Raw genomic sequence first — 23,126 nt, 5'->3', positions numbered from 1 at the left:
TAAACATTTCATGATATAAATTATTTATTTACATTTACAGAAAAAACGGACCCCATCAAGACAATGTCGTAATAACTATTGGAAATAGAACTCAACATACAGTAGCTGACGTCGTCGTCACAACCGAACAGAGAGCTCTAGAATGACGTTGTGCCCTCCGTCAAAGGTTTCCTATAACACAAGGTGCAAGGCATCACGTGTAACCCGAAACCCCGCCCTCCCCCCTCCCACACTGAACACACACTGCGGTTATTAAAGCCCCGGTACCCTGCTTTGCACTACCCCCGGTTTGCTTGTTGCCCCTCGTCTACAAAGAACAGACGCCGGCTAGTCGGCCTCTACCAAAGCGCACACATCTAATAAGACACTCACACACACTCACATTCAGTGTCCTGGACGCCTCCCCCCGCCCCCATCTCCTCCTGCAGTTTTTCAGAAAAAAATCCTCGGAAAAAGGGAGACAGCGTCGGCGTCCGATGGCGACAACATCGTCCTGACGTACAAGTCGCTGAGCCAGCGTCCTCTGTGGTCGTTAGTACCCAGGAGAGGGGGAGCCGAGTGAAGGGAGGCGGACGCTAAAGGTCAGGGTTGGCCTACGAAGGAAACATCAAACGCCACGGCGCTGCGTCACGTTGGGGGGCTGGACGCTGTCCGGCGAGTCTGGGCTCAGATAAGACGAGTGGAGGCGCGCATGGTGTTCTCAGAGCTGAAGTGGACATTGTTCTGCTTCTGCCGGTTGATCCTGTTGGTCCGAGGGCACTTCCTGCAGAAACAGGAGGAAAGGATGACAGAGAGAGACATTAATGACCTGATGGACTCGGTTCGACTGGGGAGCAAAGCTGCAACGTTTGGTACATTTTCAGCTGCTGCGGTTCTTAAACAACATGAACTCTTTGAGAAACCTGTTCTCCTCCTCACCTGTGGGGGCGCTGCAGCAAGAACCACCGAAGGAAACAACAAAAACCTCTGAAGACACTGATTGCAGCTTCCTTCTTTACAAAATGTAAACAAAAATGGAGTAGCGTCAGATTTTAGAGGTTGGAGGATTTCTCTTTTGTCTTTGGTAAAACACCATAAGCTATTAAATGCTAGTGCTAAGCTAGCACATTCGTTTTGGTTGTATTTACCCAGAATGCCCTGCACTGTAGTCCACGATCTCCCTTTGGAGCGGTCTCTGGTTCGCTTGGCGTTCACATATGCATTCCAACCGAGCCAGAGTTCACTTCAACCGAACCCAGACTGAGGTTTGTAGGTGGACCAGGGTTCGCTTTTTTGGTTTGATTAGCATTCACACCTCCCCAAACAAACCGGACTTTCTAGGCAAACAGACTGGAGTTGGATTAAAGTGGTAAAGTATCAATGACCTCCAGAAAAGTGGTTTTGATCAACTATTCGCGGATAGAAAAGCTTCCTGACCTCAGCGAAAACGTTTGGTCATTTTCCCCAGAAGAAGACTCTGCATGAGCAAACCAGGTGAGCTGTGCACTGTAAAATACTCACACAAATATATATAATATATAGAGAGAGAGTGTTAGCCTGGAGTGTGCGTGCCTCTGGCTGACCTTAGTAATTTATAACATTTAATAAAATATTTTGAGGGTTTTGGCCGAGGCAGAGGAGGGTCTGAATGAGAGAGTGGGTGGTTAAAGGGTGAGGAGGGATGATAAAGAGGAGACAGTTTACAACAAGTACAGCCGCCGCGCTAACGTTTCCTTCCTGTTTAACAGATCCTTTAAAACCCCTGCAGAAGCTTCCTGTCCAACAGGTGGCGCTCACATTTACAAGAGGTCAAAACTTTCGCCCATTCTGTGGGGATTTTGCTGTTTATTTCCGATTCACGTAAAGGACAAACATGTAGGAGCAGAAAAAGGGTCACATCTGCGCTTTGACTCTTGTTCCTGACATTCTTCCTTATTGAGGAAAAGGTCCTCCGAAATACCAACTGCTACCGCATTATCGTGGACTCTGTCTTCTCAACAGGACGAAACAATGAAAACTTTCAGAGTTGACTGCAGGATACTTGTTTTCTTTAATACAAGTAATTGAAGTCAACTATTTAAAGGGCCAGTATCAGGTAAAAGATGTTTTTTATCTTTCCATCACGTTATAATGTTTTTCCTGATCAAAAACAAACCTGGAGTGTTGCTTTGATTCTTTCCTGCATGTCAAACTGTGCAAAACGCCTGGGTGGATCTAGCCCTGCCTTCAAGGTTCAGCCCCGCCCCCACTCAGCTCCTTCAGACTAGCAGCAGCAATTAGCAAACAACTGCTGAGCTCATTATAGGAGCTACGACTCAGAGCAACTCTGGTAAAAACGTTGTTAAAGGTTAATAGAGGAGCCATGTTGGGGTGACTTCCTGGAGGCGGAGCAGGAATTTTTAAAGAGACAGAGCCCCAATTTCAAGATGTCAAATTACAAAAATAGGAGATTTTTTAAACAGGATTTGAACCAGGAGAAGCTAAAACTTCCACTTCAAGAGTTCTGGGTATTTATTTATAGACGAAGATGGTTTATTTTAAATCTTCAATGCAAAATGTTAAGATTTTTATACTGTTTTGGCTTAATTGCTGCTCTGACTGTGTTCTTTCAAACAATTTGAATATTTTTTGAGTCTTTATAATCCAGTTAATTAATCAATTCCTAAATTAGATGACGATTCTTTAAATAGCGGATTAATCACGATTAACTGTTTCAGCCTTAATGGAAACCAGGCCGCTGTGCTTGTCATCATGGATGGATGGATAGATGTGTGTGTGTGTGTGTGTGTGTGGGGGTGTGTGTGTGTGTGTGTGTGAGACTCACCTGGTGATGCAGAGCACCACCACGCAGATGATGACCACCTGCAGGGCTCCGATGATGGAGGCGATCAGGACGTAGTGCAGCTTCCCAGAACCCGGCACCACATACAGCACGTTGTACTCTTTGATGTCACATTTAGGGCCCATGTAGCCTGAGTGACAGCTGAGATCACACACACACACACACACACCCACACACACACACACATTTATACAGAAGTGAGGGGAAACAGGCAGAGAAGGAAAAGTCAGTGAGCGACAGGTTAATAATTTTCTGCGTTCTAATTGAAACGTTCTCGTTGAATTCAACATGGTGTCTGTTTTTTCTCCTTTGCTGTGACTGTTTTGATGAAAGTGAGTGACGGGGAACAAGGAGAGGGCGGCGGGTTCACACGGAGAGGCGAGACGTGCATGATCCTCTCTTTGTTCTGGGCTCCTCGTCCTGATAAAGGAGCTGCAGGCCTACTTAACAGATAAAAGTGGCGCTGAGTATTTCACTCTGAGTACTACAGTGACACTGATTACACAGACTGTCTGTTGCTGACAGCAGAGCTTCCTCCTCTGCTGCCTCTTTTATGAAACCAGAATGTCCAGAGCGAGGCGGCAGAGATGCGTACAAAAGCTTTAAAACAATATAATCTGTCGTTCCAGAATTATAATCTGACACTGACAAGAACTGTTTGTGTTAATGAGAAAAAGGGCAACTAATCATAAACATTAGTTCAGCTATCCTAGCGCTAATGCGCTAAATTCAACCATGTTGATACCCACCATGCCTCAAAAGAATGTGTAAATTTTGCATGTATTTTTCATTAACATCCCATGTAAATGTATTTTTCTGTACAGCTAATTTGTTTATTTATTGTGTTTTTGCCATTTGCTCAGTAGCTTCCTGAAAAAAATTGGATTTATGTTTATATTTTTCTTTATTGTTTGCTTTATTTTGTTTCTGTATGTTTCTTGTTCTTTGAAAAAAGAGAACATGAGGAGAGGAAATGGAACTGCTGCCACTTCAAAATAAGAGCTTGAATATAAACGTCAAACTACTTGAAGCATTCTTACCGGTCTATAAACAAAACTTCAACTTCAAATTTTATTCACCTGAAAGTTTACAAAACTGCCAATTGAATTAGCGCTTTTGAATGTACTGGGAAAAATTAAATTGGGGAAAGCTAAATGCTCTAAATGTTTTCAAAGTTAGCAACAACGCTAAATGAAAAATAAGCTCCACTATTAGCGGATTAGCAGAAGTGTTCCCACCACTGACTGATGAGACATTAATTATTGTTCCTAGTGAGTAAAAACTGAGTGGAATCAGTGTTGGGCACATTTGCACTAATTTTAGCTGAGCTAATTTTTTCATTTAGCGTTTTAGCATTTATGCTAACTTTGAAAAGCACACTTAGCTTCCCTTTTTGGATAAACTCTGAAGCGCTAATTTACTGTGTTTTTTAAGTTTTAGTTGTTCAGTTGAGCTTTTTTTCGAAGCCCTACTGTTATTAGCAACCGAGCTAGCAAAACTAAACAAGCGTAAAACTGCGAAAAAAAAGAATAAAACGAATCACTTCCTGAAAGCTCAACCATGCTAATAGGAGTGCAATAACACAGTTACCCCTTTGGAGGGCAATATAACATATTTTATGTCATTACGGTTGACATTAGCATGTTTAGCGTTGCCAGAGCTAGCTTTTAAGCTAGCAGAGCTCAGCATCTGTTGTGGAATCCTCTGTGCAGACTCTTATCAGGTTATGACTTGTTCATCACGGTGCAGACATGAACGCCGTCTCTCTCCGGCAGAAGCACATGGACTCAGAGACTAATGGAGGTGATCTTTGTTGTCAGACACGAGCTAAAACGGTCCTCCCTTTAATATCCCTCACCAGCTCCTCTTCTCTAGCCGCTCCTGCCGTCTCCGGGGAGGTTGTTACCCACCAACACCTGCGCATCCTTGTTTAGCACAAACACACCGTCTCCTTTCTATTCTCCGCCCGCTCCACCCGACAGCATGTGAGGAAGCACAGTGCAACCTTGTTCTGTTTGGGACGCTGTGCTGCACACAGACACACACTCATCATTCCCAATCCAGACCGCTCTGCTTTCTGGTCTCATTATTTGGGGGAAAACAACAACTGGGCTGGTTTGGGCAGCCAGCAGGGGGCAGCAGAGATCCTCCGCACGGCCAGCCTGATAATCGCTGCTCAGTATGCAACCAGAAGGTCTGTCTGGGCGAGTCGGGGCGATGGAGGTTGCAGACAACGGAGGAGGGACTGAAAGGCGTCAGGAACCCCTGCTGCTGCCATGTGAGGCTGGAAATTATTTGAAAGATGTTTTCGCTCGGATTTATCTGAGTTGTGGGTTTTTTAAGGTCCGTAACATCAATAAGGTCTTAACATCACTGCTATTTATGGATAAAATATACTGTACCTGCACTCTGTGCTGGATTACAGATGTTTGTGTTCGTGATATGACAAAGCCAGCCCTTCAAAATAAGAGCTTATTCTCACAAAAGTAAGTATTAATCCATGGCAGAATCAGCCATTTTGTGAGCATATGGCTTGGTGATACTTACACCCCTAAACATTTGACTTTGGGTGGACAGTAAACAAAAGCTACTTTGGTTCATTTTAATAAAACTAACCCAGTTTTACTGTAGTCCGCTGAGCTCCAACATGTTCTACCACTAAACTCAAGCCCAACCTGACAAGGACGAAGTTTTTCACCAAAAATCTGATCTGCCAAGTATTTTCAGAAGGATGATTAAATTGGTGCAAAATCATGTTCTTTACTATTTAACTGAAAGCATTTTGTTCTTTTCTGATAACAGCAACATTTTTATTGGAGGTGGGAATTAACACTTTTAATTGAGTTATTTGTAGGGTCTATACTTAATGAATCAATCACATTTTATGTCTAGAAAATAAGCAACATTTTCAATTCAAAAACCCCTTTTGCTGCTAAAGCATTGAATAAATAGATATATGAGCTCAGCAACAAATATATTTATAGTTTTTAATCTGTTATTCAGGTTATTAAACCACCACATTGATGCAAAGTAATATTATATTCTATTCCAAGTGTTCCAGGAACCCTGATTATTTATAGAACTTCTTTAGAAAACGTGGCTTGACTTTACATTTATGTCTTGTTTGGAGAAGTTGACTGCATGTCTTTGTATGAACCAAACACAAAACTCTGGGGCGGAGCAGCATTTTTTCAGGTGGGCCATGGGCCCCTGTGGGCCCCCCTTTGGGAACACCACTGCTAAATAGTTATAAGTGTGTTTGTTTTGGGCTTAAAATCTGAAAAATCACTCTAGAGATGCCAAACCCTTTCAGAGTTTAACCTTAACTCTCCTCTTCCTCACAGACTGAATTATTGTAATTCCCAGTCATACTGATTAAATATCAGTAAGAGGCGATAACAGAGTTATATTAATGATGCAACTTCATTTCTCGAATATTTTGCTGTTACTTATTACATTTTATTGACGAATGCAAATTAGATACTTGGAGCCAATAAACTGAATGATACTCAGACGATAAGAAATGCCCCTATAGACAATCACTCAAGCACCAGCAGATGAATTTAATTCAGCGTCACAAATTAATATTTAAAGTGAGGGAGGCAAAAAAGCAGGTATTTTTCCAGGTTATCTGTGATCAAAAGTCTGAACAGTTTCATTAAATCCTGAGGCTGATCTGAGGCCAGCAGGACAGATATGTTGATAAATCTGCTTGGGGAAGATTAGCACCGTAGCACAGAGTTATTATGCACAGTCGTTCACTGTGCTTATAAAAAAAAGCTTCCAGAAAGCGTTGGTTGGCTCGCCAATAAAAACGAGCCTTTCCTGTTTCCTCTGTGCAGAAACGGAGCGGCGTTGCAATTTCAGACAAACAATTGTCTCCATTTTACGATCTGATGTGAGCATTTACGGCAGGAAATAAAGAAGTACTAAACCCGGGAACGGCAACGTATAACTGCTAATTAATTCTGCCGTGTAAGCTGTTTCACCAACATTTCCTTCTTATTAGGCTCTATCATGGAGAAGTGATTCAGCAGAAAACGATGCAGATGTACGGTCACTTCCTGCAGATCCGCCATCCTGCTGGTGAAACAGCTGATTGAGGGTAGAACCACCTGGCTAAAGTCTGCAGGTAAAGGCAGCTCGGACCAATCAGAGCAGGGAGGAAGTGATTCCCCATCCAGCTGGGATGCAGAACCAGATCCTCGGTTTGGACCTGAGTGGATCCGGTTTGTTTCAGATAATCTTTACTTTTTACCCAATGCTTGTGTTGCTCACTGCCATTTACCAAAGTATTCACTCCCCATTAACTTTGTCACAGTGTAAACTTTAAAGGGCGTCTGGAAAACAAATCTTTTCAAAAACCTCCAGAATGTAAATCACAAATCAGCAGGCACTGACCGTTACCTAGCAACGCCGGCAGAGTTCTGCCCCGTTACCTAGCAACGCCGGCAGAGTTCTGCCCCGTTACCTAGCAACGTCAGCAGAGTTCCGTTACCCATGTTTGGTCAGCTGGTTTTACCGCTGAAAGCGCTGTGTAATGGCTGCTTCACTGCAAAAACACAAGATTTTACCAAGTAATTTTGGTCTAGTTCTAATGCAAATAACACATTTGAAATAAGACAAATCTAACTTACAAGTAACTTTTCAGCAAGATATAGGAGCTTGTTTCAAGTCAATAGTTTCTTAATATTGATTGTAAAAAAAGAGAAGTAGTTCCCCTGGCAGATTATTTCACTCATAACTAGTCCAGCCCACAAAACATCTGGACTGAGGAAAACTGACAAAAAGTTTTTTTTTTCACAAGTAGCGGAAACTAATACAAAATCAAAATAAATGGAAGATAATGAATGGATGTTTAAAGTGAGAATGAAGCAGCGTAAACAGAAACTGGAGCTCTTTGTAGCATACGCTTTCCTTTTTGGGTTGTCATTTCCAGGTATTTCTCTGCCGACTCTCCTCTTCCTCCTTTCCCTTTCCTCTCGTTATTTCTGCATTACCTTCTATTTCAACAATTTTCACTGCTCAAAAACTACTGTTCTGTCTGAATGGAGCTAGCACCATAGCACCTAGCATACATCATCTACCCAGGATGCATTTCAGCGTAAACAACTTGGAAACGTCCATGGGACAAATATTTTATTTAAAATGATAAAACCTAACAGGCTACAGTATTTTTACTGAAACAAAACTAAAACAACAAATTTAAAGTCACTTGAATCCGCTTTGTTGTCAGACATCTTGCCCAGGTCTTAAAAGTATTTAGCTGCTGCCATGCATTTAGCAGTTATTGGATATTGTCTATCATGTAATATCTGCTGTTTTACCTCATGAGGGACATTTTAACGTTCCTGCAGACCTTAATGTTTCCCCGCAGAACCTTCCACCGTATCAGAGGTAGAATTTAATTTAGCTTGTGGCTGATCAGCGTCTCCAGTGCCTCTTGATCCGCGTCACGCAGCTCTTTTTTTGTTTGTTTTTTGCACACATGCGAACAAAGGCGAGAGGTGTGATTGGCGTCGCCCCCTCAAAAACCCGGATCGTAACGCGTGGGCGCCGGGGAACACCGGCATCCTCGTTAAGCTGCGAGAACCACAATATGGGATTCGTTTTGGAGCGGAGCGGCTCGTCTTCGGCGTATCGCCTCAGCAGGAGGAGAGCTTCTATATTAACTCCACTCTGCACTTACATTCAGTCAGCATAAACAAGTCTAATTAACTAAGCAAAAGGCTCCAGCATTTCCAAGCAACTGTAAAATTTCACACTTTATTAGCTTTGTTACGTTTCAGGCTTTTATTTTAGTTTGCAGATAATTTTGATTCCACTCTGATAAATACATCACCTACATAATAATACAGTTTATAAAAGTTACATCAATATCACATCCACAAAGCTGAGAAAATGTAAAAAAAATTAATAATCAGTACTCTCCGTATTCGGCTATTATTACTCTACTGTTAGTTATCTGAGTGGAGTAAAGGGAAAGTAAAAGCTGCAAGTTTCTTCAAAGAGTCGCTGTAGATGGTAAAGTTTCCTGTAGCAGTCAGTCTCGAGTGAATCTGAAAAGACCTCTGACTGAAAACAGTTGCTCCTTCTAAACACATACAGTATATTTTCTTTTAATATTTTCCAGTGCTGGGCACACTTCCATTAATGCGCTAACAATGGAGCTAATTTTTCATTAGCGCTTAAGCTAACTGAAAACTTTCAGCACATTTAGCTTCCCTTAATTGAATTTTACGGATAAATTTCAGTTATTTTTATGTTTTGTAAATTTTCCGGTGAATAAAATTTCACATCTGTGTTGAAATTTGCCTTAGCTTCAACTAAATATAAAATTGATACAGCACTTTAGCATGTAGGCTAACTTTGAAAATGTTTAGCACACTTAGCTTTCCCTAAATTGATTGATAAATCCTAAATTTACTTGGTTATTTCGCAACTTTCAGGTGAATCAAGTTCGACATCTGTGTTGAAATTCTGGCTGTTGACTCTCTCCTGTTCTTTAGCAGTAGCTTCTGCCAAATTAGATGTTGATATAGCACTTTAGCATTTAGCGCACTTAGCTTCCACAAATTTTTCTGAGCTGTGATTGGCGTCGCCAAAAAAGTGCAAAGTCTCATGAATAAAATTGAACTGTTAAAGTTTTGGTTATCGATTATTAAAAATTCTTCCAACTCTCTTCATGCTCTTATTTTGAAGTGGGGGAAGACTGTTTATGCAGCAGTTCGATTTCCCGTTCTCTTATTTCATTCTTTCCTACAAAATTCATTAATCAAATGGCAAATTTACAATAAACCAATGAATGAGGCATCCAGGAGAATACAACATTTACATGAACAAATAACCGGCGGTGTTAACAAAACATGCAAAAATTCACAAACATAAATTGTTCAAGTTCTCCTTGTAACACATGGTTGAAATTAGCGCTTTAGCGTTAGCTTCCACTAAACACTATGTTAGCGTAGCGCTTCAATGTTATTACTTTAGCATTAGCACAGCTAATGTTTTAGTTGGCTGTGCCCACCTAAGCCTAGATTAGAGCTCTTCAACATGGGGGCCGGGACCCCTACAGGGATCCGGAGGTACTGCATGGGGGTTGTGAGATTTCCGATTATACTTTTATTGTATTATTATTATTATTATTATTATTGTTATTTAAAGTTATGTCTAGCAAGAATACAACATGTCACAAATTGGTCAAATGAGACACAAAATAAATGTATTTCAGTGAACAAAAATTGGTTATGTGAATGTTAAAAGTTCTGCATTTTATGTTAAATAACAGAACGGCAGACGGTGGGAAGCTCTGTAGCATTACTGCTGTGTGTGGGTGTGTGTGTGTGTGCGTGTGTGGGTGTGTGTGTGTGTGTGTGTGTGTGTGTGTACCTGCAGGACGGCTGGGAGAGCATGTTGGGGAACTGACAGTCTCCGTGGGCGCAGTAGTTCTTGTAGTGATCCGGACAGGGGATGTACAAGCCGCGGGCCAGTCCTGTCCCCGAGTCCTCTGTTCACACACACACACACACACACACACACACACACACACGCCCACACACACTCAGCATTCCTAAATGCACATATGCTGCAGCCACCTGGGCGATCCTCATTTCGACAGGAAGCACTCACCCGTTGTGTGAGAAAAGTGTCCGTCTCCTTTGTTCCCAGTAGTGATGTCGCCTGGAAAGGTCAGAGAAACATCAGAGCCCGGCTCAGGCCGCCATTTTAGCCTCAAACCGACGCAGATGATCATCCCTGCACCTGTCCACCTGACGCCTGAATGCAACCCGTTCTGCTCAGAGGTTAAATATCATCTGTTGTGATGAACTACTCTGAACACAGAGCAGAAAAGCCGATCTGCTGCTCACTTCAGAGGGAAGAAAGTGTTTTGCATAAGTTTGTTATAAAAGAGAATTTTTCTCTAACAAACCCCAGAGAAAATAATTGAGTGAGTCCTGAAGAAAAATGCTCAAATAGGTCAACATTTTTCAGATTTTTATGTGTGTTAAATATTAAGGGCTGCACAATGAGAAGGTTGTGAAACAGAGAGTTTGAATGAGCTAAAAACTAGAGCTGTGCATATTTTTGTATAAAACTGATTCCAATATCACCCAGAAGCTGCAAAATCTGTAATTTTCGTTTGCAACAATCAAGAAATCATCTTAACATCCTGGAGGGATTGATATCAAAGGGGCAGTATCAAGTAAAAACAACCTTTTCTTTTATCTTTACGTCATGTTAAAATGTTACTTTCATCAAAAACAAACCTGGAGTGTTGCTTTGATTTTTACATGCATGTTTGAGAAATCCTTTAATCTCCATGGCAACCATTCAGCTGTTAAAACACATGGGTGGACCTGGCTCCGCCTTCGAGGCGAAACTCCTCCCCCACTCAGCTCCTTCAGACTAGCCAGCAGCAATTAGCAAACACCAGCTGAGCTCATTATAGGAGCTACGTCTGAGCTGGAAAAATGTTGTTAAAGCATCAATAAAGGAGCCATGTTGGGATGACTTCCTGAAGGCGGAGCTTCAGAACGAGCAGGAGTTTCTTAAAGAGACAGAGGTGATATATACAGCATTTTTCAGTTACTTGTAATACTGCCCCTTTAAGTAGAATCCACAGAATCAGAGTGTTTTCTTTGTTTTTTTGTTTCGAAGCGAGCATCTGCTCCTCCAGACGAGCCGACACCTCCCTCTGTGTCTGAGTGTTTTTCCACCTCTCACTGCGACTGCATGCATGCGTCTGTGTCTGAGCGTCGGACCTTGGCAGCGGCCCAGGTACTTGACTTCGATGCGCTCCTGCTTCTGGCAGGACGCCTCCTTCACCTGGCAGGGGTTGTCGTAGGAGCGTCCGTCGGAGGCGCACACCGGGTTGAAGCTGATGTGAGAGCAGTCGATGTTGCAGACGCACCTGGAGAGCAAGAAATCACGTTACAGCTCTGCTCTTTTCTGCTCCTTTCCACGTTGATGCATCTTTAAAAGGATAAATTTGGATTCTGCGGAGTGTTTGACTATGAGGTTGAAAGCGTAAGAGGGAAAAAGCAGCACAGCTTGAACTGAGGCAGGACTTTGGACCGTGTTTCAGCTCATTCAGGTTTCACACAATACAGAAAAACGAATTTAACTCTGCAAAGAGGGATCAGTTGCACCAGAGGGCTGACAGACAAATGGTGTTCAGAAAGCAATTAACGATGAAAGAACCGGCGATAACAGAGCTGTACAGTTTAACTTTGGGACAAAGAGTGGTCACTCAACTTCTAACTTTTATATTAGATAACATAAAGAAAAGTCCAAATGGAAAATACAGTGAAAGATTATAATGTAACGGTGCAAAATGGGTTGAGAAATCACTGAAGTGCTGCAAAGAGGGAGGGGAATACATAATTACACCCCAAAACACTGTAGACTAATTAAAAGGCAACAATGTTTTAAGTATGAAATAAAGATTGAACATAAATCAGCAAATATATAGCTATTATTTGGTTTTCATTTTCAAAGTAGATAAAAAAGGCACTTTTTGGACAAAAATATCCTTAGTTCAACACTGGACTTCATCATGTAAGCAGGGATTTAGCAGTAGGACCACGGGTGTTGTTTGTGAGCATAATGTTTATAAAGTTCACTGAGATTTTCACTTTTTTGTGTCCTGCATCTCTTAATGAGATCCAGTAATACAGAATAGACTTTATTTGAGAAACATTTATAGTACCAGAAAATACCACAGGGAGTTACAGTAAGTTTCCATAAATTTCATACTATCCTGGACACTTGATGTATGCTAAAGGCCAAAGCATTAGCACAACTTTAAGATTAACAGAAAAATTACAACTTGTTCAAATAGTTGAGCATTTCCTGAATATTTATTAATAAACTTTGGCTGCATGTTTCTGACAGAGTTTGTGGCTGATGGTGTTGAACCTCCAGCAGTAAAACATGGACTGATTATGTGGAGAAAAATGAGACTCGCACAATTACTGCCAACTTGACTTGCTGGGGAAAAGGGAAAAATAACGCAGAAAAACCTTTAAAGAACAACTCAAAACCACTTTTTTTCTCGCTCTCTGTGTCGGCTACGCTACACGCAGACTCGTTGCCATAGCAACTGAACCCAACGCCACTTTATGTATCGGGACTCAACAATGAAAAAGACTCAAACATTTCCCACACAGAATATTCAGTCCGTTACATTTTTATGTTTTTAGGCTTGATGTTTACGTTGCAATTATTAGTAAGTGATTGCTGAGATTAGCTACTGCTGCTAGTAGCTAAGCTAACAGAGCGGTGGTTTCCTTGGACATCATTTACATCCTTCCATAAAATCCTGTCATTTCTTAATTTTTAAGTTTTAGCAGCAAAAAATTAAGTACACCATGCAGTTTTTGCTGACATTTCAGGGAGGAACAGCCTTGTCTTTTAGTGACGCCTGCGTTTATGAATGTGTGTGTGGTTGAAATGTGCACACTGACTGTTGTGTTAGACCTGATCAGCAGAAATTACAGCCGTCGCCTGACAGAACGCCTGATTCTGTAATTATAACTGTCACTGGTCTCTGAGTGCCGCGGTAACGCTACTTTTGCATACACACCCCCGTGGGCGCCGGACCTCACTCACACACACATACCCCCACACACACACCCACACACACACGGCAGGACGTCTGGAAAAACAGAAAGATAAAATCACAACAGCCTTTTAAATAGAACTGTTTCCAACAGTTCTGTGATCCAGGATGGTTTTACAGAGTTGAGAACAAAAAGTGTCTTAAAGACGGCTTTACATTACTGACCAGTTAATAACAACAATAATAATAATAACAGCTTTGTAAATGATCTTTCTAAGCTTATTTTATCATATATATACATATATATATAAACAAAGAGCCTCCTTTGTCTTTAAATTGTGGCTTTATGGAACACTTAAGCTAATCCGCTAACATAGGAGCTAATCTCCCGTTTAGCTAACTTGTAAATGTTAGCTTCTGCTAAATTGAAGAGCTAATTTACTCTCAATTGAATAAAGTTCTACATCTGTGTTTTGGTTATTGACTGTTAAAAGTTATTCAAGTAGTTAGACGTTTATATCCATACTCTTATTTTGAAGTGTTTACAGAGAAGTTCTCGTTTTCTCTCCTCAAACCCCCATCTCAAAATTCTGAGATTGAAATCAGAATTCTGAAAAAGAAAAAGATTAAGGTCAGATTTCTGAGATAAAAACCCAAATTCTCAATATTCTGAGATTGAAATCCAAATTATTTCTTCTCAGCGGTTCTAATCCTCTTTCATACAAATCAAAGCGACTAACCTCAAAGAAACAAATTTCTCCACAAATTAAAAATAGACGACAGGCCACAGCTTCATCACCGTCATCATCATCATCATATGTATGTATTCATGCGCTTTAATCCCATCACAGAGGAGCCTTCCATCCTGAGAGCCTCCATACATTTTTAATCAGGCCTCTCACTGTCTCCACAATAGGCATGGTACCACCTGACTGCAGTGCGCCAACACACACCCCCACACACACCCCCCGCCCCCCCACACACACCCACACACACACATGGTTGGGACAAGAGTCGCCTGGTGATAATCCGTGTTTCAGCAGCAGCTTCGCTCCCGTTCTTCTGCATGTTCGTGGATCGGTACGGAGAGGTGGGGGCGTTATCGGAGAGGGATGTGTAGAAAAGCACCGTGTGTGTGAGAGAGAACAGTTTCTTAGCAGGATGTGTCGTATTGATTAGTTCCCTGTGATTTCCCTGCAATCAAAGCCTCCCTCGTCCCCCGACGGTCTGCAGACTCCCAGCTAAAAAAGGCAGCTTTACGCGCATTTCAGCCACGTTTCACACGCCAACACACACCAAGCAACGAAGCCGGCGTCTCCCACTAACTGCTCCGTGTTGTGTACAAATCCCCAGCAGCAAACCCAGTTGCAACTGAACACTGCATTGATTTTTTTATAATCCTCTGCCTCAAATTTCACTGTAATCCTGTGGAAAACTGAGCGAGAGAAAAGAGAGAGACGCAGCAAAACAGGAGAGAAAAGCAGGAGAAGGTGAATAGAAAACATCCGATAAAAACCCACCGTGACATGCGGGTGAATGCTGCTGCTTTGCTGTGTGACGTTAAACTCTAATAGTCCAGAGACTATCGATGGAAACAGCATGGCAGAAAAAAGAAGCAGAACCGTTTCCATGTTAGAGAGTTATTAGAATTGGTTCGATTGGGACCAAAGTTGGAACATTTGTTACATTTCCAGCTGCTGTGGTTCACTTTCTCACCACACCAAGTCAAACGATCCAAACCCTTTGAGCAACCTGTTCCCCTCCTCACCTGTGGGGGCACTGCACCAAGAACCACTGAAGGAAACGACACAAAAACCTCTGAAGACGACACTGAGCGTAAAACAAAAACAGAGTGGCGTCAGATTTTAGCAGTTGTAGGATTTCTCTTTTGTCTTTGGTTAAAGAACGGAAGCCATTTCTTCTGCTAATGCTAAGCTAACACGTTTGTTTTGGTTGTATTTACCCTACCCTGCGTTGAAGCGGTCTCCGGTCCGCTTGGCGTTAACATAAGCGTTCAAACCGAACCAAATTTAACTTAAACCAAACCGAGACCGAAGTTTGGATGTGGACCAGAATTCAATCAGTGTCCACACCTCCCAAAAAGAACCAGACTTTATAGACAAACTGACTGGAGTTGGAATAAAATAATAATAAAGGTAAATTCTTGGCTCAATGAAACCTACTAATTAACTAACATTAATGAATTAAATGAGATAAACCACAGTGTTCTCCTTCTTTAGGAGCTGAATATCTCATGTTGTGAGTTCTCAACATCTCTGTTAGAAAATATTTTCTCTCTCAGTTTTACTGGAGGAACACCTTCATCATGTTCTGCAGTGTCATCATCATTTCTCCTGTTATCTAAAGCAGGCTGCATGACATTGACACTGAATCATTTAAATCCGCACTTTTAAAAACATCTGTGCATGGAGAAAATGTTGCAGCCCAGATTTCATTAAACATAATTATTATCCCACATCTCCCAGGAACTACTGTAATCAGCATAAGACCGAATTTTAATGCCATCAGGGACACAGCGCTGTTTATCGCTGGTGAAAAAAACCCATAAAGCAGCAATTTTGTTGTAGTTCCTGCAGCATAATGAACACACAAAGCAAAAGTAGGTATGATTAGAGAAGTGGTGTCCAAACTTTCTGTACAGAGGGTCAAAATCCCCAAGTTGAAAGTATTTACAGGACCAAAGTTTTCTTTTTTGCCCTAATGTCAAACATAAAATAATATTATGGTGAATTATTTCTCTTTTATCTGAACAACAATTAAATAAACATAATATTTTTTTACATTTGCCATGCTCTTCATAGTTATTTAACTTTCTAGGCTAATTATTTTCTATTTTGTTGGTCTATAAAACTGTTTCATGTTATAAACTGATAAAATGAAACCTGGAGATGTTGGTATGAATTCATTTCGCCACAGCAAAGGGAAAAATAACAGAAAAAACACTGAAGAACGACTCAAAACCACCCGTAGTCTTCTTTTTCTCGCTCTCTGTGTCGGCTACGCTGCACGCAGACTCGTTGCCATAGCAACCGACAACACCGCCACTTCATGCTTCAGGATTCACCACTAAAAAACAGCCAAACATTTCTCACACAGAGCATTCAATCCGTTAGAGTTTTATGTTTATTTTGTGATTATTAATAATTGATCACCGTGGCAGATTATCTGCTATTAGCTAATTTAGATTTGTTAATTTGAACACCTGCTCTACTGATGATCTGTCAGAGAGTTGGTGTGTGAGTCGCCTTTTTTATGCTTCACTGAACCAAAACACAAAGAATTCCACATCACATCTACATGTTAAGGTTGTCATAGTCAAGCTAGCATAGCTGATCTCCTTCCCTCGATATCTTTTTCTGGATCAAAACTTTTTCCTGATCTTTTTATCTAGTTTTTGTAGTGTTGACAATTAGAAGCAAAGCACTGCATCCCTTTTCATTTTATACATCGCATATACTTTAAGATTTGGTGTGTTATGGTGACAACTAAACCAATGCTAGCCATCGTCAGCAAGCAGCTGTTTGGATTTTGTGCGCTTCAACAGGTCTATGAAATATTTGTAGTTTTTTTCCAGCAACTAAAATGAGAATTTCCTTCTAAAACCTTTGCTGAATTTTATATAGTATATTGCTTTGTGTGACCAAGTCAAGCAAGATTTTTGGTAAAATGTGGCACAACTTACTACAAAATAAAAATAAAAGCACAAAGAAAAACGCTAATAAACAAAAAACTTAATTGTGTTGTACTTAATGTTTTATGTTTAAGAAGATTTAAAGTTTTTAGAATGAAAACCTCACCCTAAAAAATTACAAAAAGTGTCAGAGAACCAAATTTGTACCTTTTTAAAGTGCAGTCAAAATTATTCAAAGTGCCACTAATGGCCCTCGAGCCACACTTTGGGCACCCCTGGAGTAGAGTGAAACAAGTTTTAGAAATCCTAATCCTTCCCTTAAACGGTTCAGGAAGCAAAGGAAGCTGCTGAGAAGTAGCAAAGTTTTGAATTTTGATTTAATTCCCAGTTTTTTTAATGCATCGTTTCAAATTAAGCAGGAAAACTTAGAAAATAAGCGGTGGTTCAAAGCGGCGCTGAAATACAGAGATCAATGTGAGACTGTTCAGGTTTCAGATGAGACATGACTTCAGGGTGAAGCTCAGAGGGAAAAACGATCAGATGTGTTTGTTTGTCTGCAGCGGTGGGGGGATAACTCCTTCTGAGGTGTCACTGCCAGGTGAGCGCCTCCAAATATAGAAATTCAATTTGTAGTAAGCAAAGTTTTATTGTAGCTGCAGTAAGAAATAAATGAATGTCTGGGGATGAGTGCTGTGCTCCAGCTGTGTGATTTAAACATCATGTTTCTCCGTCTCTCCTCCGTGGATCTTCTTCTCTGTTTTTATTTTCTGCCTCACCTGAGGGCTGTCTGCGCAGAGAAGTTTGATTTCAGGTCGCTTCAGGTCTGCTCATCCTGAACCAATCATCAACCCGCCCCGACGCCAGAAACCAGCCGCCATTTCTACTTTTATCTGGAGATTTTTTACATTTCCACCGGTGTTACAGTTAATTAGCTTTCCAGGTCGACTGAGTCTAAACCTGCTTTTATTATCAGCAGGAAAACAGCCTGTTAGCCAACAAGTTAAACCAAACACTCAGCTCAGCCTTAACACACAATCAGCCAGTATGAACTGCTCTGGAGTAAAAGCAATAGTATCAATTTGAGCAGCCAACTTCAATCTGACAATAACAACTGTCTGTAAGATCACGTAAAGGATAACAGCTAGCTGACAAAGAGATGCTAAAGGGATTAAATGTAAAAAAAAAAACAAAAAAAAAAACAGAATAAAAAACAGCTGGAAATTTATCACAAAAAAAAGACATTTTTGGTGCTACTAGACTTTCCTAATAAGTCATCCACTTCCAGATGTACAGCTAGCAAATTATTAAAGTTTATTTTAAAAAGCAGTCAGAATAGCTACAGATAATGCTGAAGGAACGGCGCTGACTAAAAAGTTAGCTGTGCTAACCATTAAGAACTAGTTCTGCTAACGCTAAAGCACTACACCAACACAGTGTTTAGTTAAAGCTAATGCTACACCACTAACTTCAGATTTAAGTTATATCTGCCCTTGAAAGACCTGATATTATGCTCTTTGTCATTGTTTTCAGCTGCTATGTCTTATTTTATTCCTCTGTTTTTATAAAATAAAGTTTTTGGTGGAAGAAAATGAATGGGGGGGAGAGGAAATGGAACTGCAGTGTAAAAAGCCTTGACCTACTTCAAAATAAAAGCATGAATATAAACGGTAAATATGCTAAAACACCCAACAAATGTTCACATCTCCCATTAAACAGAGAGAAAATATTGCTTGGATCATTTTCTGACAAACATTCATTATGAGTTATAAAAACACAAACATCAGACTCAGAAATAGCTGCAAAGAAAAGCAGACTTGACAGCAAAGGCAGTTTTCCATCCTCCAACCTGGTGTTTTTATTTTAAATTCACTTAACTTCCAGAGAAAAGTCTTGGACACATCTGTGGGTCTGAAGCCTCAGGAGGTCCAGCGGCCGCTTCCAGACTGCCTTTAATTCCATCAACAATGATGGCCGCTATTGATGGGTTTGAAAGCATAGATTTTTGTGGGTAATTACAGTTTTACACCACAAATGGATCTAAATGGGATTTTGTGACACTCTATTGATCCCTCTGGGGCAAATTAGTGTTTTTTTGCCCGCTGCTCGGCTCCAGAGAATAGGAGCTATAGAAGGGCGGAGTGCAGATAAAGGCTGTGAAGCGTTCTGCCAAATGAGGTTCACTCAGCGCTGCGGTATCTTCACCACAACACTCCGGACATTTTTCTTTATCTGAATCCATGAAGCAAGAGACGGAAAAATATTCATTTTCTGGTGAATCACAAATGATGACGAATGGAATCAATAATACTTTGGGGAGAGAATGGGCTGAAATGGCAATTTTCTCCTGACCAGGCATAACCTTTTATTATAGCAGGCAAACACGGGTTATTTCATGCTGTCAAAATGGATAAACATAAGAATTAGGTCTGAAAATAAGGACTGCTAAAGTGGGGCTCCATTGTGGTGCAGCTGCAATAAGGTGTTTGAATGTTGCCTGACTGTTCTCTCCCAGTATTACACAGTTCAAAAGGTTAACTGGTCTCTATAAACTGAAAACGTGTCAAAATTCACACAGAAACATGAAGATACAACCCTAAATAACCTATTGTATTTAAATAATCTGCCCCTTTCCAGGCTGCAGAGCGATCCACTCCACCATGTTCAGCCATTTTTGTAGTTTGACAGCAAAGATACGATTATCTATCGGAGCAGAAACTTTTTACTCTCAAATTGATTAAAATATGTCAACAACGGTAGATTTGTTGAGCCAGAAAATGTTATAGCAATATGAATGTACAAATGTTATAAACAAGGTCTCAAGGTAGTTAGCAGGCTAGCTAACGCTAGTGCTAAAAACGTAACTGAATGTGTTCCCCAAAACAAAAATGGGAAAAACACCACCAAATAGTACGGTTATGTCCTCAAGAAGCTAAAAGCTAGCACACAGCGCTAACATTAACATGCCATTCTTACAGCCAGCAGCCATTATGCACTATATCAGAGTAAAAACAATGGCATCAATCTGATGGGGTTCGCCATGCTAACCCTATAACACTAACCAAAAACATTAGATCCACTAAAAGCACTACATGTGATGGTATTCAGCGTACACTAAAGCGCTAAAGGACTAAATTATTCTGTTAGCTTAATTTGTTCGCTTGTTGTATACTTGCCATTTTCTCAATAAAGTTTCTTGAAAAAAGAGAGAAGTAGAGAGGAAGTGGAACTGCTGCACCCACTTCAAAATAAGAGCATACATGTAAATGTTAAGATACTTGAATTCTTAGCAATCAATCACCAACTTTACTCAACTGAAACCTACAAAACAGCCAAGTTATTTAGTGCTTCAGAATTTATATAAAAATAACAATTTATGGGAAGCTACATGTGCTAAATGTTTTCAAAGTTAGCAAAAATGATAAAGTGCTTTATAAACATGGTTTTTAGCTGAAGCTAATGTTAATGAAGAAATGGCTAAAGGCCAAATTTTCAACACCAATGTTTAGAAACACACTCAAGTAAGCTAGCACTTTAGAATTAATCTAGAAATAACGATTTATGGGAAAGCTAGGTGCGCTGGATGTTTTCAAAGTTAGCAAAAATGCTAAGATGCTACATCAGCATCATATTTAGCTAAAGTTAATGCTAACAAGAAACAATCAAAAGCCAAAAATTCAACACAGATGTTTAGAAACACACTCAAGTAAGTTAGCACTTTAGAATTTATGTGCAAAAATTGATTCATGGGAATCTAAGTGTCCTGAATGTTTTCAAAATTAGCTAAATGCTATTAGCCGATTAGCGGGACCGTAACCACTACTGTGGATAATGGACCCAAACACATCCAAATTGGATTTAGAACAGATGAAACAGGTTAATACGAACCTAAAGCCTCCCTAAAACTCAAATTTCAACCTTCCGTGATTTAAATACAAACCATTTAAATAATATCTACCAAGAGGTGGGTTGGATATTGAGCCAGAGGTTTGCTGATGGCTAGCATATCTTTTTTTTTTTCCTCCGAAGAGTTTTTGCGGCGCTAGTGGCTCGTATTTTTTAGACAGTAGGCAGACTGGAAGGAGGGTGAGGAGAGGGGGGAAGACATGCGGCAAAGGTCGTCGGGACCGGGAGTCGAACCCGCGACGTCCGCGTCGAGGACTAAGGCCAAACGTGGGGCGTGCTAACCCCCTGCCCCTGCGCCACCACAGCACGCCCCCGGCCAGCATATCTTTTATTGGTGGTATGGATATATTTGAGCCTTTGCTGAGCAGCAGCGCAGCAGGTAGCCCTGCAGTTTGAGCTCCCAGTTCTTCTTTAAAAACAGCTGCAGCTATAAGCCATGTAATCGCTCCACTGTGTCAAAGAAACATTTCAAATAAATCATTAAAAGAAAGAAATTAGACATTCTTGATGAGTGAATGCATATTTCTGACCAGAGCAGATTAAAGCACAGCCTGGATTTCCAAGCAGGGATTGCAGATAGCACTCTGGAAGCTAATTACTCTCTTTGGAAAAACCATTTAAGCAGAACAAAAAAGCTAAAACACCCCTTTGAAACTAATAATTGCCCATTCAGGCACCAACAAAATGCTGCATTCCTCCTTTAAAAGTTGCTTTAAGAACTAAACTGTTTATTAATGTGGGCTGTTTGTGTAAAAATAAGACGGTTTTTGATTACAGCCACCTCTCTCCAATCACGGTGTGATTAACTGACAGTGTGTTTGATTAAAACCAGCTGCCGCCTGATTGGACTAACCTGTCATTTTAATCAAAACAGCCTGGCGATGCCGCCGCCGCTGGCTGCCGTTTCAGGAAAATCACCCACCGTTGGGTCGCAATTACCTCCCTGATTATCCACCACAAACCTTCCCATCAACACACCTTGGGGCTTTTAAAGATTAAACACTCGTAGTTTCACTTTTACATGAGGAGACGCTGAAATATTAATGTCTGTTATAATATTTATGTCAAATTCAATTTTCTAAATGCTATTGACTTGCTCTCCTATGTGTAAATGTCTTCATTTCAGGTAAGATTGAGGCTCCATTTTCTTCGCTGTTTCAGTTTCATGTGCGCAAACCGTCAGCTCCGTCCTGCAGTGATTGGGTAAATTCCCCCGCCGGGAATTCGGAAAGTGCCATTAAATCAATTTCTGGGTTTTAGAGGCGTGTTACGGAGCATTTGCAAAAGCGGGTGGCATCGGGAGGAGTGTGGCTGTTTAGTATTAGCAACGAGGCTCAAAACGCATCATGAAGCCATTCCTTGGCATTATGGTTATTGCACACTGGGGTACATTATCTCTCCATTACATCAAGCCGTTTGATGGAGTCATACTCTCAGGGCGCTCCTAATTTCCAGCTGGGATTTCTTTGCTGATTCCAATAGTTTCTTACACAACAACAAGGCTGGAGAACCTGCAGGAAATGGTTAAACCTTCAACAAATGTTATTTCATCACTGAACTAGTTTCTCCTGTGCGAGTCCAAGACATTTTTTTTTTTTTTTTTGCTCTGACATTGCCAAGTCCTGTAAGGAGAGTAATTGGATTTCCAGCATAAGCGAAAATCTCCTTTCTCTCCCGGCCCTGCTCTGGTAATTGAGGTTAAATGAAATGGTCAGCCATGCAATAAAAACCCTGGGTGGGTGTTCAGCGGCGGCTCTGTGCAGGAGACAGAGGAGCGACGCTTCCAGTTCTTTGAGGCGAACGGCTATATTTGGACTGATTTGATGGTACGTGTTTTTGAAAAGAGTCAGAAGCCGGGTCGGGTGGTTTGGAAGAGGAAGAGTTCGGACTGACCAAACGTCCTCGGCGTCCACGTCGCACTCCGCTCCGAACTGGCAGATGTCGCAGGTGGACGTCTCCTTCTGGCCGGTCTCGGCTGAACCTTCACCTCCTGAAACACAAAACAAGAGCGTGTGTGACGGTTTCCACCAGACAGGCCGCTGCGAGAAACATGTCCGCCATATTGTGAGTGGCAAGGTCGCTTGGTTAAACCAGACCCGGCTCCAGAGGAACTTGGCAGTAAAAGGACATTTAATTTAATTTAATACAGGGTGTACAAACCTTTTTCCATGTGGGCCAAAATTCTCCTG

The 23,126-nt window shown here is 41.1% G+C and overlaps 1 protein-coding gene across 1 annotated transcript in view; it reads right to left on the bottom strand.

Moving 5' to 3' along the window:
- Positions 1 to 23,126, bottom strand: part of tmeff2a (transmembrane protein with EGF-like and two follistatin-like domains 2a) — a 119,160-nt gene continuing 96,034 nt past the window's right edge. The window contains exons 5-10 of the mRNA XM_032567616.1: positions 22,831 to 22,927; positions 11,584 to 11,732; positions 10,451 to 10,501; positions 10,211 to 10,328; positions 2,804 to 2,962; positions 1 to 763 (exon numbers count right to left, since the gene is read on the bottom strand). Of these exons, the coding sequence (XP_032423507.1) occupies positions 667 to 763; positions 2,804 to 2,962; positions 10,211 to 10,328; positions 10,451 to 10,501; positions 11,584 to 11,732; positions 22,831 to 22,927 (671 nt within the window). The 3' untranslated portion in view covers positions 1 to 666. The remainder of the gene's footprint in view (positions 764 to 2,803; positions 2,963 to 10,210; positions 10,329 to 10,450; positions 10,502 to 11,583; positions 11,733 to 22,830; positions 22,928 to 23,126) is intronic.

Source organism: Xiphophorus hellerii, chromosome 7, assembly GCF_003331165.1.
Source record: "Xiphophorus hellerii strain 12219 chromosome 7, Xiphophorus_hellerii-4.1, whole genome shotgun sequence".
NCBI classification, from domain to species: Eukaryota; Metazoa; Chordata; class Actinopteri; order Cyprinodontiformes; family Poeciliidae; genus Xiphophorus; species Xiphophorus hellerii.
The sequence above is the reverse complement of the archived record's forward strand: the minus strand, read 5'-3'. Positions and strand labels throughout refer to the sequence as shown.